This window comes from Panthera pardus, unplaced genomic scaffold, assembly GCF_024362965.1.
Source record: "Panthera pardus isolate Hobbes unplaced genomic scaffold, ASM2436296v1 HiC_scaffold_26, whole genome shotgun sequence".
NCBI lineage: Eukaryota > Metazoa > Chordata > Mammalia > Carnivora > Felidae > Panthera > Panthera pardus.
The window spans coordinates 14,911,620-14,925,781 of record NW_026526832.1 but is presented as its reverse complement, the minus strand read 5'-3'; the positions used below and the strand labels follow the sequence as shown (position 1 = coordinate 14,925,781).

The window sequence follows — 14,162 nt, the reverse complement described above, 5'->3', positions numbered from 1 at the left end:
TTATCCATCTCACTTGTGGTTCTTGGGAGGAAGTAACCTGAGTTTTTCCTCACTTTCATAAAGATTCCAAGAGTTTGGCCAAGAAGGGTAGTGGTGAATATAGTGGTTCATTCAGATTGCCTTGTTTGGAATACATCTAGTGAAATAAGGGGAAGAAAAATCTTGACAAAACATCAAAATCCAAATAGATTAATTTAAAAAATGAGCAATGCAGAATAACTTCAATAAAACTTTGAATTAGAGTTAATAAAGTTTAGAAAAATCATTAAAATACTATGTGGTATGAAGGATAACTTGAATTCATTGATTACGTATGTGCCTGTTCACTGTTGTGAGAACTTCTGTTAATTTATTTAGTCATCGTGCCAACTTTATGAGGTATATACAATTACTGTCTCCATTTTACAGATAAGGAAACTGAAGGAAAGAGAGGTTAAGTAACTTGCCTAAGTCACAGAGCTAATAAATGACAGAGTCAGCATTCATACCTGGGGTATCTGTTGTCCGGGTGCTTAAACTACATTATACTGCCAGAACGTAACAAAAGCCAAAGTCTTGTACATTGAGGCTTTTGGAATCTTTGAATGTGAAAGATTTTAAAAATGAAAACAATTTTACTTTGCCATAGGCCATCCAGAGTGGATTTGAAACCTGAGTGACCCTGCCCCAGGGCACATCTGTGTAAGATACTAATATTTTCCAGAAATGCAGTCAGGGTTTAATGATTTTAATTATTTGATGAGATACGCTTTTGGTGAGTCAGAGGAGAAGTAGTGTTTAAACAGGTTAATGTGTTCTTGGAGTTTGGATAATGAAAAGTTCTAGGAATTGATCTCGTGTGATAGAGAACTTATCCAGATGAATCGAAGGACAAGAAAAAGCCTGCGAAATTAATCACTTTGAAAATTATCCCCTAGTTCTTCAAGGATTAACTGATGAAGATGCATTTGAAAACATTAGTAACAAAAAAGAGGAAAGAAAAGTTGATGTGTTAAAATGTATAGGACAGTCCATAAAGCAGTTGTAAAATTTTTAAAAAGGTTTGCAGACTGAATCAGATGGACATGACATTGTCCTAAGAGTATATTCAGATAACATAAAACTCGTTGTCTCGTGGAGAATTATTGAACCTTTTGATTAAAATCTATAACTAATGTTGTAAGTTAATTTCAAATAGTAATAATGTACTTAAAGGTAGATTTGATGCGGCTGTGTTTGATTAAAGTTCACAAATAGAATATACATACACATACATATACCTGTATGTGAAACAAGGAAATAAGGTCACTACTGTCCACCCTGCCACCAGCCAGGCACTCCAGAAGTGTGGGCCACTTTCCCCATGGCTGGCACAGGGCTGAGGAATGGGGGGTGGCAGTGGGTTCTACTTTCAGGGAAGATCAGCAGCCTTTCCTTTTATGAAGCATCCTCTGATTGCTGTTTCTGGTTGGGTTCCAGAGTTCGGAAATAGTTGATTTCTCAGTCACTCTTTCTAGTTCAGTAGCTGACCTCTAGAGCTCCCTACCTAGAACTTCCCACTCAGCTGTTTGGTGTGACGTTACTGCTGCCTTTGTTTATATATTGTTTTTTAAATACTTTTTTTGGAGTTCTGTTCTTAGTGATTTAATTTGTCACAGTCTACTTTAAAATAATGCTAATTACTTAATTCTAGTAAAATATACTTTGATCTTTTTTTTCTTGTCCCCTTGTGCCACTATGGTTTTATATATTTTACATTTAGATAAGTTATAAACCCAACCAAAAAGTTGTTTTCTACCATCTTTGTCTTTGGAAAAAGTTTTCAAAGAAATGAGAAAAAATATACATTATGTTTACCACCTTATCATTTCTGGTACCTGTGTGTGTGTGTGTGTAAATTTGGTATTGTTTTCTTTCATCGTTGAGGGTAGTACTGAATGTACAGTTATTGGTTGACTATTTCTGCACTTGTTTCATTTTGCATCGTAGTTATTCCACCTGATGAGTCATATTTAACTTGTTGCATTTAAGATTTTCTCACTGAGTAACTTGGAGCAGTTTGACTATAACATAGGTATCTGTGACTCTCTTTGTATTTCTCCGACTTGAAGTTCATTGAATTGGTTGGATTTGCAGTGTAATGTTTTTCTTCAAATTTGGGAGTTTTTTCCCAGTATTTCATCAGTTTCCCCCTTGCCTTGTTCTCTTCTCTTTTTTCTGGAATTCCCATTACATGTACCCTCTTATACTTGATCTGTCCTATGTATCTGAGATGATTTTCACTTAAAAAAAAAAAAAATCTTTTTCTTTTATTCAGATTGGCTAATTAGTTATACTCAGTTTTTATTTTATGATTCCTTCTGCCCTCTCAAATCTGCTTTGAGTCTCTCTGGTGAACTTTTCATTTTAGGAATTTTATGTTTCAACTCCAGAATTTCCCTTTTGTTCTTTAAAATAATTTTTTGTTGTTGAGATTCTTCACTTGTTGAGTCATTTCCACCATTTGTTCCTGTAATTCTCCATACCTGATTTCCTGTTATTCTGTAAAAATATTCACAGTGGCTTCTTTGAAGTCCTTGTCTGTCAAATCTAAATCTTGGGAACTCAGAGATATTTCTCAGTGATTTTGTTTTCCTTAGGCATGGGTCACTCTTTTTTCACATGTCTTACAGTTCTTAATTTAATACTGAACGTTTTAAATAACATTGTAGAATTCTGGATTCTGATTCCCCCCACTTTGGAGGTTGTTGTTGCTTTGTTTGTTTGCTAACCCACCAGGACTATATTTCTGTAATTCGTTTCTTTTCAGTCTTGCAGTCATGTCTCTCGTCATTTTACCCCCCTGGTATTCGTTTGTTGCCTCTGTGTCCACGTGGCTTAGTGGTCAGCCAAAGATTTTGATAAGTGATTGTGCTTAAGTAACCTCACCAGTAAGTCTGTATCCAGGTGTGCCTTGGCTTTTGTTTTCTTTGTTTTTATTTTATGTTATGCCCTCTCACATCTTTTCTGCATATGCATGGGACTTAGTTGACTGAGAATATATGAATAGCTTGGGCCAGGTCTGGTTTTGCTACACATGTGTACAACCTCTGATCCTTGTGTAGTATGTGGAGAGTTTACCAAGCCCCCTATGTTTCTTTTCACTTCTTACAACTTTCTATTAAGTGCTTTGCTTGCTCCAGACAGGGTCTTGACTTCAGGTAGCAGAGCTGATATACCTCATTTTTGTTGCCACTGAGCCCTTTAAACTGACAGCTGTCCTCTCTGCAGTAGCAGTCCTTCTGGTTTTCATGGCTTGCCCCACCCACCCTGGTTGAAGGACAGTTCTGTCTAGCTTTGTAAGTTGGTTTTCAGGAAGTGGATTTATCATCTTCCTTATTCTGTTCTGTCATGGTGGAAGTGAATCTCTAAATACTTTTGTTAGAATATACTTTTATCCATTGATTTTTGTCTTAAATATTTGCTAAGTTTGCTTTCAGTTTTTTTATGTGAGAGATATAAAAAATAGAAACTGAATTTCATTTCATTATGAATACTTCAAAAAATTAAGACTCTATTTTCATTACTTCTGAGATACAGAGCTGATGCATCAGTTTCCTTATCTGTAAAGTGGTCACAGTAATAGTCCTTATCTCAAGGGTTTTTGTGAAGATTAAATAAATTTTTAAGCATTTAAGGTAGTGTTTTACATGTAGTTAGTACTAGGTAAATAACTGTTTTCATATATGTTTATGTGTTTGCCATTTTCTTTATTAAATTTTCATTTTGAAGTGCCTTGTCAACTTAATTTCTAAATTCTGGGATATATGTCACTTTGGCAGCCCCCTTTATCTGCCTGTTGAATGATACTAAATTAAGTTTCTTACCGATGTAGTGTGCACTTCTATGTTTACCCATACTCTGTGTGCCTTTGTTGATAAAATTTTACTACACTGTAGGCGGTGAGCTTCATTTTCTCCAAATTGGAGGAGCTTGTGACGATATTGATGAAGCTGATATACTAGTGGATGGAGCTCTTTCTAAAGGAATAGAACCATCTTCAGAAGGTTCCAAACCTTTATCAAATCCTTCAAGTCCTGGCATTTCAGGTATGATACTGAGTTTTTAAATGACTCTTAAAACAGAAATTCTTGTGATGTTCAAAGGTTTCTGATTCTTACTTAAATAATCTTAAACATTCTTTCAGTTTTTACAGTCAACTGTTGGTTACTTAGTTGAGGGAATTCATTTCCTGGTTGCCATTCTTTTACTAGGCTTGATTTTGTTTATTATATATCACTGTTTTTTTCTGTAGTTAGAAATTGTTGTAAACATTAAAATAAAAAATGCTTTTTCACCTGTGGTAGGTTGGCCAATATTGGCCATGTCACCTAAGAGGCAAAAGCACAATTTTGGCCATTAAGGAGCTTTTGGTATAGTTAGGGAGGGAAATAGCATGAAATAGAGGAGTTCATTAAGTGAGTATAAAATCAATGGAGTGGCTAATATTACTAATATCACTACTGGAATTGAAAAGCTAAAAAAATACTCTCTCCCTGGGGCACGATATTCAGATTTTTGTTGCCCCATTGTGCATCATTACACAGGTTTGTTTTTGTTTGTTGTTCGTACGTCTTCTCCTATCTATGTTCTTTCTATACTGCCCTCCAGAGCTGCTTTTTCAGAGAAAGTAATGCTAACATGTTACTCCTGTTGAAATTCTAATTTGCTTTGTGGACTTCGTTGAAGTAACTCTATAATTTTCTTCTCTGTGTTTAGTTACAATAAATTTTTCATGATTTCTTAAGTATATGATTCCATTTCATGCTGTTTACATGTTACCCTAAACTCTTCTTTGTGCTTCCACAGTTAATGCTGTTAGTGCTGTTAATGTTTTACCCTTAGCTCTTAACACATTTTATTCCCTAAGCTTTTAGCGTGTAAGTATTTATTTGCCATCAGTATAGCTTTGCCTTTTTAAAATTACTTTTTTATGAAGTAAAAAAGGGCAGATGTTATGTACTTACTGATGCTTAGCATTTTGTTTTGTAAATAACAAAGTCTAAAAGTTATTTATTGGTTTGATACAGATTTGGCTTGCCTTTCAGCACTACTTTTGTTGCCCTTATTAACTTAGGGCTGGTTAGAGCTCAGTCAGGACTGTGTTTTCTCTTTATTTTTATTTTTATTTTTTTTATTTTTGAGAGAACACACAAGCAGCGGAGAAGGCTAGAAGGGGGAAGCGAGAGAGAGAGAGAGAGAGAGAGAGAGAGAGAGAGAGAATATCTTAAGCAGACTCTATGCTCAGCACAGAGCCCAACTCATGGCTCGATCCCACAACGCTGGGGTCATGACTTGAGCTGATATCAAGAGTTGGATGCTCAACCGACTGAGCCGCCCAGGCACCCCAGTCAAGGCTCTTCTAACAGGTTGAGTTTGGGTTTGTCCAGTAAGAGGTACCCTGTCTGTAATCTAAAATATTCAAGTGGATTTTCATTGTGGCCATTATGTAGTCAGTGCTAGTTTCTTCATTTGCCTGTAGATCTCTTAGCTCTCATTAATAACTCTCAAGAGAGGCACCTGGGTGGCTCATTTGGTTAAGTGTTCAACTCTTGGTTTTGCCTCAAATCCTGATCTCACAGTTTCGTGAGTTTGAGCCCCACGTCTGGCTCTTTGCTGGCAGCGCAGACCCTGCTTGGGATTTTCTCTCTTCCTCTCTCTCTCTCTGCCGTTCCTCTATTTGACCTGTCTCTGTCTTTCTGAAAAATTAAAAAAAAAAAAAAATATATATATATATACACACACACACACACACACATACATATATATATATACACACACACACATATATACATATACATGTGTGTATATATATACGTATATATATGTATACATAACACCTTTAAGGATATTTTGCAGTTGTTGTAATTGATTAGACAGAAAACACAGATTAAAACTACTTTGTTTTAAAAACCTATTTCAAATTCAATATTTACTGTTGTTAAGGAGTTGATTTGTTGGTGGACCAGCCATTCACCCTTGACATCCTGACATCTCTAGTGGAGCTAACCCGCTTTGAGACTTTGACCCCACGGTTTTCAGCCACTGTTCCTCCATGCTGGGTAGAAGTTCAGCAAGAACAGCAGCAAAGGAGGCATCCTCAACATTTACATCAGCAACACCACGGAGATGCTGCTCAGCATACTAGAACTTGGAAACTACAGACTGACAGGTAAAACATTGTTTCAGGGTATTAAATTTTAAGTCTACATTATATATTTGTTAGAGGCAACATAAAATTCTTAGATATATTGTTTTTCTTAACTTTTTCTATTAATAACTTTTTTCTTTTGATTTGTCACCTTAATTTTGGAAATTTCTATATTTTTAGTTGTAGGATAAAATAGTGAGAGTAATCCACCATTGCAATTAGTTTGGTCACTCAGTTCACAAGTTGATTTAATAGATAGATAAATGGTTGCTTTGTGCAGTCACTCCTGTAGACACTAGTAATATGGTTGTCGCTGGAATTTCTATCCTAGTGGGGATAGAAAGACAGTAAGCTGTCAGCGCAGAGCGTGGTGCGGGGCTCGATCCCACAGACCGTGAGATCATGACCTAAGTCAAGGGCAAGAGTCAGACACTTAACTGACTGAGCCACCCACGCGCCCCAAGAAGTTCTTGTTTTAAAATGCAGATTCCTGGGACTCCACTTATAGATTTCGGGTGGGGCCCAGGAATCTGCAGACAATTCTGATGCATAATGCTCCATAGTGTAAGAAACAGGGTTTATTGTAATGTTCAGTTCACAGGGTAGGTGTCACTTTCTAAGGTAAGATCAGTTATTGCGCTAAGATTAACCTCTCTTTTGGGAGCTGCTTGTCTTCTCTCTTGATCCCATTGAGAGGCACTGAGTTTTGTTGGAGGCTGCAAATCCAAGAATATGAAAAGTGTTAATGACAATGTGGTTTTGGTCAGCGAAAGATTTTTGCTGTATTTAGCATTTTCCCCCTTATTTGACAGCAATAGCTGGGATGAACATGTGTTTGAATTGGTTCTACCTAAAGCCTGTATGGTTGGACATGTGGACTTCAAATTTGTTTTGAACTCAAACATCACCAATATTCCGCAGATACAAGTGACACTGCTGAAAAATAAAGCTCCGGGCTTAGGGAAAGTCAATGGTAAGAATGAATCAGAATTTATATTTGAAGATTTTGCAGTTGATTTCTTTAAAAAAAAACAAACAAACTGATTTTCAACTTGACTGTCTAGGTTTCATATCCCTCCCCTGCCTCCTCTCTGCTCTCTCCCCTACCCCCATATTTGTTTTCTGCTCTGCTCTTGGTCGTTTTATTTTAGAAAAAGTTACTTCTAGAACATTTTAGAGGTTTTTGGTAGTTCAGTATTGTATGGAAGTGCATAAACTGGAATAATGTAATTATGCTATTTGGGAAATTCAGTTAGTTCCTTTCTAAATTAGTTTCACTTTCATCACTACTAGACTTACATGTTTTTCTTCCTATGTGGAGACCCTATTGGGAAAAGAACTTTGTTAATGAAGTCATATACTCTTAAGACTATTGGTGAAACTCAGCCTTTCACATAATGCCAGAAATACACCCAACTTTATTTGTTTTGTTTTGTTTTTTTTTTTTTTACAAGTTCAGACTTTGGTATTTTGAGTTCGTTGAATAGATTGTACACATGTAACATGTTGGGAACTAGACGTTACTGTCTGGTGTTTACTGCTTAATCGGTTAATTTAAAAGGCTGGAGATAATTTCATATTACCATATCACATGGCTGCTTTACACCAAGGGGTAGAAACAATGAAACACGAAAAATTCCTTATTTTCAAAAATACATATGTACGTGTGTGTGTGTGTGTGTGTGTGTGTGTGTGTGTGTATGTATGTGTGTGTGTGTGTGTGTGTGGTGCATTTTTTGAATCATGACAGATTCTATTTTAATTGGGTCTAGGATTTAGGCACTGGTGTTTTGAAAACTTTGCAGGTGTTTGTACTCTGCAGTCTAGGGTATGAACTTTTAGTTTAGCTGCCAGCAAATTATTTCTCAGGCGAATATTGAATTCCATTAAAAGAGAGAATAGTGTATGAAACAATGGGACCTAATTTTTTTCTTCTTCTGACAACCATTTTGTAGCATCTGTGATAAAAATCACAGTAGTTCCCAATATAACAAGGTTTTAGAATTTCAGGCACATAAATTATTGATATTAAGCAAAATTAAGTTTACTAATATTTTTATCCTCTAGAAACAGCAGTAGATAGGCAGATCACCTTTCCTTTGTCTCCAGCTCTTAACATTGAAGTGGAACAAAATGGGAAACCGTCCCTGGTTGATTTGAATGAAGAAATGCAGCACATGGATGTAGAGGAATCACAGTGTGAGTGAAATTACAGAGCTGTTGTCCATGACAGTAAAAGGAATAGTGATCCAAAATGCATCATGTTGGGCAAAGATTTCCTTATGGCTTGCAAAAACATGGTTTTAAAAATACAATTAAAAATAACCTGTAATTCTGCTTTGGCAATATGCTTTAACTTTCAGCTCATCTTTGTGAACACAGCTGCGCTAATACTTGCATTCTTGTTTTTTAATATCCCAAGATTTAAAATCATGTCATGGTTTTATAATATTTTTGGAAAATCAAGGTGAATGTAAATAATATGGGAATGGAAAGCAACATATGTCAGATATGTGAAAATATATCAGATCTTTGACTATATTTCCTTAGCATGATAGTGAATTCTTACTTGAACACATTCGAATTATGGTATATTGTGTGGTGGTATCATAAATGGGATAGATATTTGCTTATTACTTATTTTTAAATTATAAGCTAATTTAAAAGAAAATGATGTTTTTTTTCTTTTTAGGTCTTAGATTGTGTCCATTTTTAGAAGATCACAAAGAAGACATTCTGTGTGGACCAGTATGGCTTGCTAGTGGCCTTGATCTCTCAGGGCATGCTGGGATGTTGACATTAACAAGCCCCAAACTTGTTAAAGGTGAAGTAACATATTTTACAAATGCAGGATAGATAATGCCACAAATGTGAAATAGATTTTTTTAAATTGGTCTCACAAAACTAAGATACTTTTTTGTTTGGGATTTGCATTAATAGTTGCACCAGTTTTCTGATAACTGTGGTCCCTTCTTCTCAGAAGTGACTCTGATACTACTTTCTGTGTTTTGGAGGTTTCAGTACTTTTTGAGAAAGCATAAAAAAATGAATATTTGCAGACTTAGTGTGGTATAGCAGAGCTTTTTTGAGTAACCAGGTGACATGTTCTGGCATGGTTGCCTTTCCTGTCAACTTAGAGTTCTCTGTCTTGATTTGTTGTATTTTATTTATTTATTTTTATTGTAATATTTCCTCTTGAGGGTTTTTATAGAAGAGTTTTGATAACATCAGATGTAATGAGTTTCTCACATATACACATTTTAATTAATGTGTATTTAAAAGTAATTGGCTCTTATGTAGATGATAGATATTACAGTAGTAGGATGTTTATATATCAGCCTTCATATCCCAGTAAATTAAAAAAGCCAACAACAAAGTACCTACCTTGATTATTAAAGTAAATTTGGATGTGGGATGGGATGTGGTGATCCTTCCTCAAGCCAGAAAGTACCTCACCACCTAAATAACAACGATTTTCATTTGTGTACATTCCCTTCATAATAGCTGTCCACATTTACACATTTACCGTTAGATGCATAGTATGTGTTGCATACGAGTTTTTTTTTTTTTAATTTTTTTTTTTAACGTTTATTTATTTTTGAGACAGAGAGAGACAGAACATGAATGGGGGAGGGCCAGAGAGAGGGAGACACAGAATTGAAACAGGCTCCGGGCTCTGAGCTGTCAGCACAGGGGCCCGATGCGGGGCTCGAACTCACGGACCGCGAGATCGTGACCTGAGCCGAAGTTGGCGCTCAACCGACTGAGCCACCCAGGCGCCCCTGCATACGAGTTTTAATGTGCTCTCTTGACTACAGCTCATTCATTCATTAAGTTTATGACCTCCTGTGGTGTATTATGCTACGTGCTGCGATACAGCAGTGAGCAAGGCTAATAAGATCTCTCGTATTGCTGAGAGTATAACTTAACTTTTGTTGAATGAGACTGTGAAACGTAAATTTGTATATGAATATAAAGATGTTGGCTTTGACAAAATGGAGGGTGGAATTATATGACATGTATTTCAAAAGACTAAAAGTGTTAACTTTCCTAGAATTTACTGAAGATGATTTTTTTTCCTTACCGAATTCTCTAGAAATCTTTGGTACTGGAGAAAATGATTGCTAAATTTTTAGAGTAAAAGGAAGATCTGGGTCAAAGAGGTTTGGAAAAAGAAAACAGAGAGGGAGGGTCTTGTCAGATACTAAAACAAAGAGTAATAACACAACAATAAGAAGATTATAACCGTGTAATGTTAGCACAGTAGGCAGGTGGATCAGTGGAAAACAACAAAAGTAGCTTTTGTAATTACAGAAGGATTTAATACCTGTGAGATAACAATAGGCTGATGGTTTACTGGTGAGTGTATTAATTTGAGGTTATTTTTGCAGTATATTTTACATATGCATTGTGTGGTATGATCTCAGTTTAGTTAAAAGGAAGCAAAATGTACTGGTGATAGTAACGACCAGTATTTATTGAGTGCTCTGTTTGTGCCATGCACAATTGTGTGTTAGGTACTTTTGAGGTAGGTACCCTTATTCCCATTTTACATTTGAAGGAACTGGACCACAGGAGATTATCGGGCACATGCCTAATAAATAACTGAGCCATTATTCAGACCCAGGTCGTGACGCCAAAGCCTGTGCTTTTTGTGCTCGTGTATATGTGCGCATGTCTGTGTGCGTGTGTCTGTAAGAGGACCGGATGCATTCACAGAATGATACCTTCATTATCGATCAGTGGTGCTCACTGAAAGGTAGTTTTATCTTTGTGTTTTTCCCATAGTTGACAAAATGTTATTAAAATGTATCATTTCACCAGGGAAAGATATGCAAAATGTTTGTAACATTTAGTCAGAATTTTCTGTCTTCTGTTGTTGGTATAGCCCCTGTGCTTTTTGTTATTTTGCTACCAACATATGAAGGTTATTCAGTGATTAGACTCAATAATTTGAAAATTTGTGGAATTAATTACATAACTTGCTCTGTTAAGGTGAAAAACAAGTCGTTCTTTTGGTGATTTGGTTATTTTTCCCATTCTGTGTTGGCTCCTCTAGGTATGGCAGGAGGAAAATACCGTTCCTTTTTAATCCACGTCAAGGCAGTAAATGAAAGAGGAACCGATGAGATCTGTAATGGTGGTATACGCCCGGTAGTAAGACTTCCATCCTTAAAACACCAGAGTAACAAGGGTTATTCACTTGCTTCACTCTTGGCAAAAGTTGCAGCAGGCAAGGTATGAAGCTGTGCCGTTTTGAACTACAGCAGTGCTATTATAGACATGGCGGACAAGATCTGACACACTCTTGAAGTAGTATGACCCTTTATTGATTTTTCAATAGATACTTTGTTTATAATTTTTCCTTGCAGTGACTGACTTTAAAAATACAATTAAGAAGAATCTATTTTGAATTAACTGTAAGCAAGCGTTTATAAAGTATGCTCAGCAGAGTAATTGTTAGCAGATATTTCCCTTTATAATTGTTTTAGACCATAATACCTCTTTATTTAGGTTTTAGAGTTTGTTTCTATGTCCTTTACTGGTAACTCACCACTTTTTTTTGGGTAAACATTTGGGAGGATGCAGGAAGAGAAGTTGGGGAGTAATGTTAGAGATAAATCCTAATTTCAAGGTTGATTTTCTACAACTAGCTGTGTACCATGCAGTCTCTTCATAATTGTCTAATCTTGGATTTTCCTGAACTCTGGAGATTTTTGTTTCTCTATCATCATTATTCATAAGCAACAATAGCAATATCAGTAACACCAATCATCTTATATTTGTATAGGTCTTCCAATTTTTCAAGGACTTCTGTGTACTTTATCTGATTTAATCCTCAAAATAACTCTGAGGTAGGCAGAGCAGGTGCTATTATTATCTCCATTTTTCATATTGAAAGTGAGTGAACCTTGGAGATGGGGAGCTGTCGTATTTCATATCGCTTCTAAGTGCTGTGGCTGGGACTTGGACTCAGGACTTTGGCTTTCTAATCTATAATCATTGGGTTATTGCCTTTAAAACAGCCACTTTGTTTTTTCCCCATTATAAATACTGGGGGAAATTAGTCATTTACTGAATATGAGGGTAAAAGCTTTCATTTTAATTTGGTGTTTGTTTTGATAGTCATAATACAGTTATTTTCCTTTTTAAAAAAAACTTTATTTAAATGGTAAATGCTTTTTTAGTTTCATTTGTTTGTTCATTGAGTTATTTGTTTTTGTATGTTTAGGAAAAATCATCTAACGTTAAGAATGAAAATTCAAGTAGCGCCCGCAAATCTGAGAACCTCCGGGGCTGTGACTTACTGCAAGAGGTCTCAGTCACCATTCGAAGATTTAAGAAAACTTCAATTTCTAAGGAAAGGTAACCTCATTTCCTTCTTCTGCTATTCTCTTGGTAATAAATGTACAAAGGATGAATTCTAATAAACGTTAACACACACATGTAAAATTGAAAAAAAAAAATTTTATGTTTATTTATGTGAGAGACAAAGTGTGAGCGGGGGACAGGCAGGGCGGGGGCACAGAGACAGGGAGTCACAGAACCTGAAGCAGGCTCCAGGCTCTGAGCTGTTAGCACAGAGCCCGACATGGGGCTTGAACTCAGTAACCTCGAGTTCATGACCTGAGCCAAAGTTGGACGCTTAACAAACTGAACCACCCAAGCACCCCACACATAAAATTTTTAAATGTTTTACTTGAAAATTTTTGTTTGGTCTCCATTTCACTTAAGTATTTGTAATCTCAATGAGGGTATGAATTATCTTTCTACTTCATTGGTTTATCCCAGGTATCTGTACAGTGCTTGGTATATACCAGGAATATAATATTTGTAGAACGAGGAAAGACATAAATATAATTTGAAGTTTTATTCACTCTTTGTCAGAATATAGTACATTATTGTAAACTTCATTTCTTTTAAAACTTTCTATAAACCAAGTATTGCTTATATGCTGTTTTGACCTTTTAATACCATAACCTTAAATTAATAGGTCAACATTCCATTGTTAATATTTAATTTTCAAAAACATATTTTAAATTGTGATATTCATGATTTCAAATAACCAACCAGGTTGTGGTAGGTTTAGTCATAACTGTTCTATTTTGGTTGTTAATGTGTCTATATCTTCTGTTTTTTAGAGTGCAACGATGTGCTATGTTACAGTTTTCAGAATTTCATGAGAAGCTTCTTAACACTCTTTGTAGAAAAGCAGATGATGGCCAAATCACAGAACATGCCCAGAGCCTTGTGTTGGATACCCTTTGTTGGTTAGCTGGAGTACATTCGAATGGACCTGGAAGGTTAATAATTAAGATTTTACTAACAACTGATGATAGCTATTTGGAAATTATGAGTAGAAGTTCAAGATGAGTCTAAACATCTGCTATTGTTTTGCAGCTCCAAAGAAGGAAATGAGAGCCTGCTTTCAAAAACACGAAAATGTCTTCCAGACATTGTGCGTGTATGCTTCTTTGAGGCGGGACGCAGCATAGCCCATAAGTGTGCCCGATTTCTAGCCTTGTGCATTAGGTTAGTGGTTTTTTAAGTTGAAAGTACACTTTGTAGGTGCAGCTATAGTTTGATAGGTGATGCTGTGTCTGTAGTGTAATTTGATACTTGGTGAATGAATGTATAACAGAAGAATTTTCATAAGTTAAAAAAATCTCGAAAGTTGATGAGGGTTACTCAGTCTTTTTTTTTTTTTTTTTTTTTTAAATATTTATTTATTTTTGAGAGTGAGAGCGTGCCAGATGGCCTTATGTGAGGCTCAAACTCGTGAACCAGAAGATCGTGACCTGAGGCAAAGTCAGATGCTTAACCAACTGAGCTACCTGGGCGCCTGAGATTCTGGTTTTTTTTTTGTTGTTGTTGTTTGTTTGTTTTTTTTTTAAGTTTATTTACTTATTTTGAGAGAGAGAAGAAACACGAACAGGGGAAGGGGATGGGAGGGGCAGGGGAGGGGAGAGAATTCCAAGGTCAACGTGGGGCC

At 36.0% G+C, this 14,162-nt stretch overlaps 1 protein-coding gene across 13 annotated transcripts in view; it reads left to right on the top strand.

Annotated features, from left to right (window-relative positions):
• The window catches only part of BIRC6 (baculoviral IAP repeat containing 6), a 222,596-nt gene that overhangs the window by 56,727 nt on the left and 151,707 nt on the right, over positions 1–14,162 (top strand). For 9 of the 13 annotated variants that reach the window (XR_008418046.1, XM_053891020.1, XM_053891019.1 and 6 more), the window contains exons 11-19: positions 3,918–4,067; positions 5,965–6,190; positions 6,982–7,142; positions 8,237–8,368; positions 8,862–8,993; positions 11,229–11,407; positions 12,402–12,535; positions 13,312–13,473; positions 13,571–13,702. Coding sequence is in view for 12 of the 13 variants with exons in the window: in XM_053891020.1 (XP_053746995.1) it covers positions 3,918–4,067; positions 5,965–6,190; positions 6,982–7,142; positions 8,237–8,368; positions 8,862–8,993; positions 11,229–11,407; positions 12,402–12,535; positions 13,312–13,473; positions 13,571–13,702 (1,408 nt within the window). In the remaining variant the exon portion in view is untranslated. The remainder of the gene's footprint in view (positions 1–3,917; positions 4,068–5,964; positions 6,191–6,981; positions 7,143–8,236; positions 8,369–8,861; positions 8,994–11,228; positions 11,408–12,401; positions 12,536–13,311; positions 13,474–13,570; positions 13,703–14,162) is intronic. The other 4 variants (XM_053891015.1, XM_053891014.1, XM_053891013.1 and 1 more) reach the window with 2 other exon arrangements.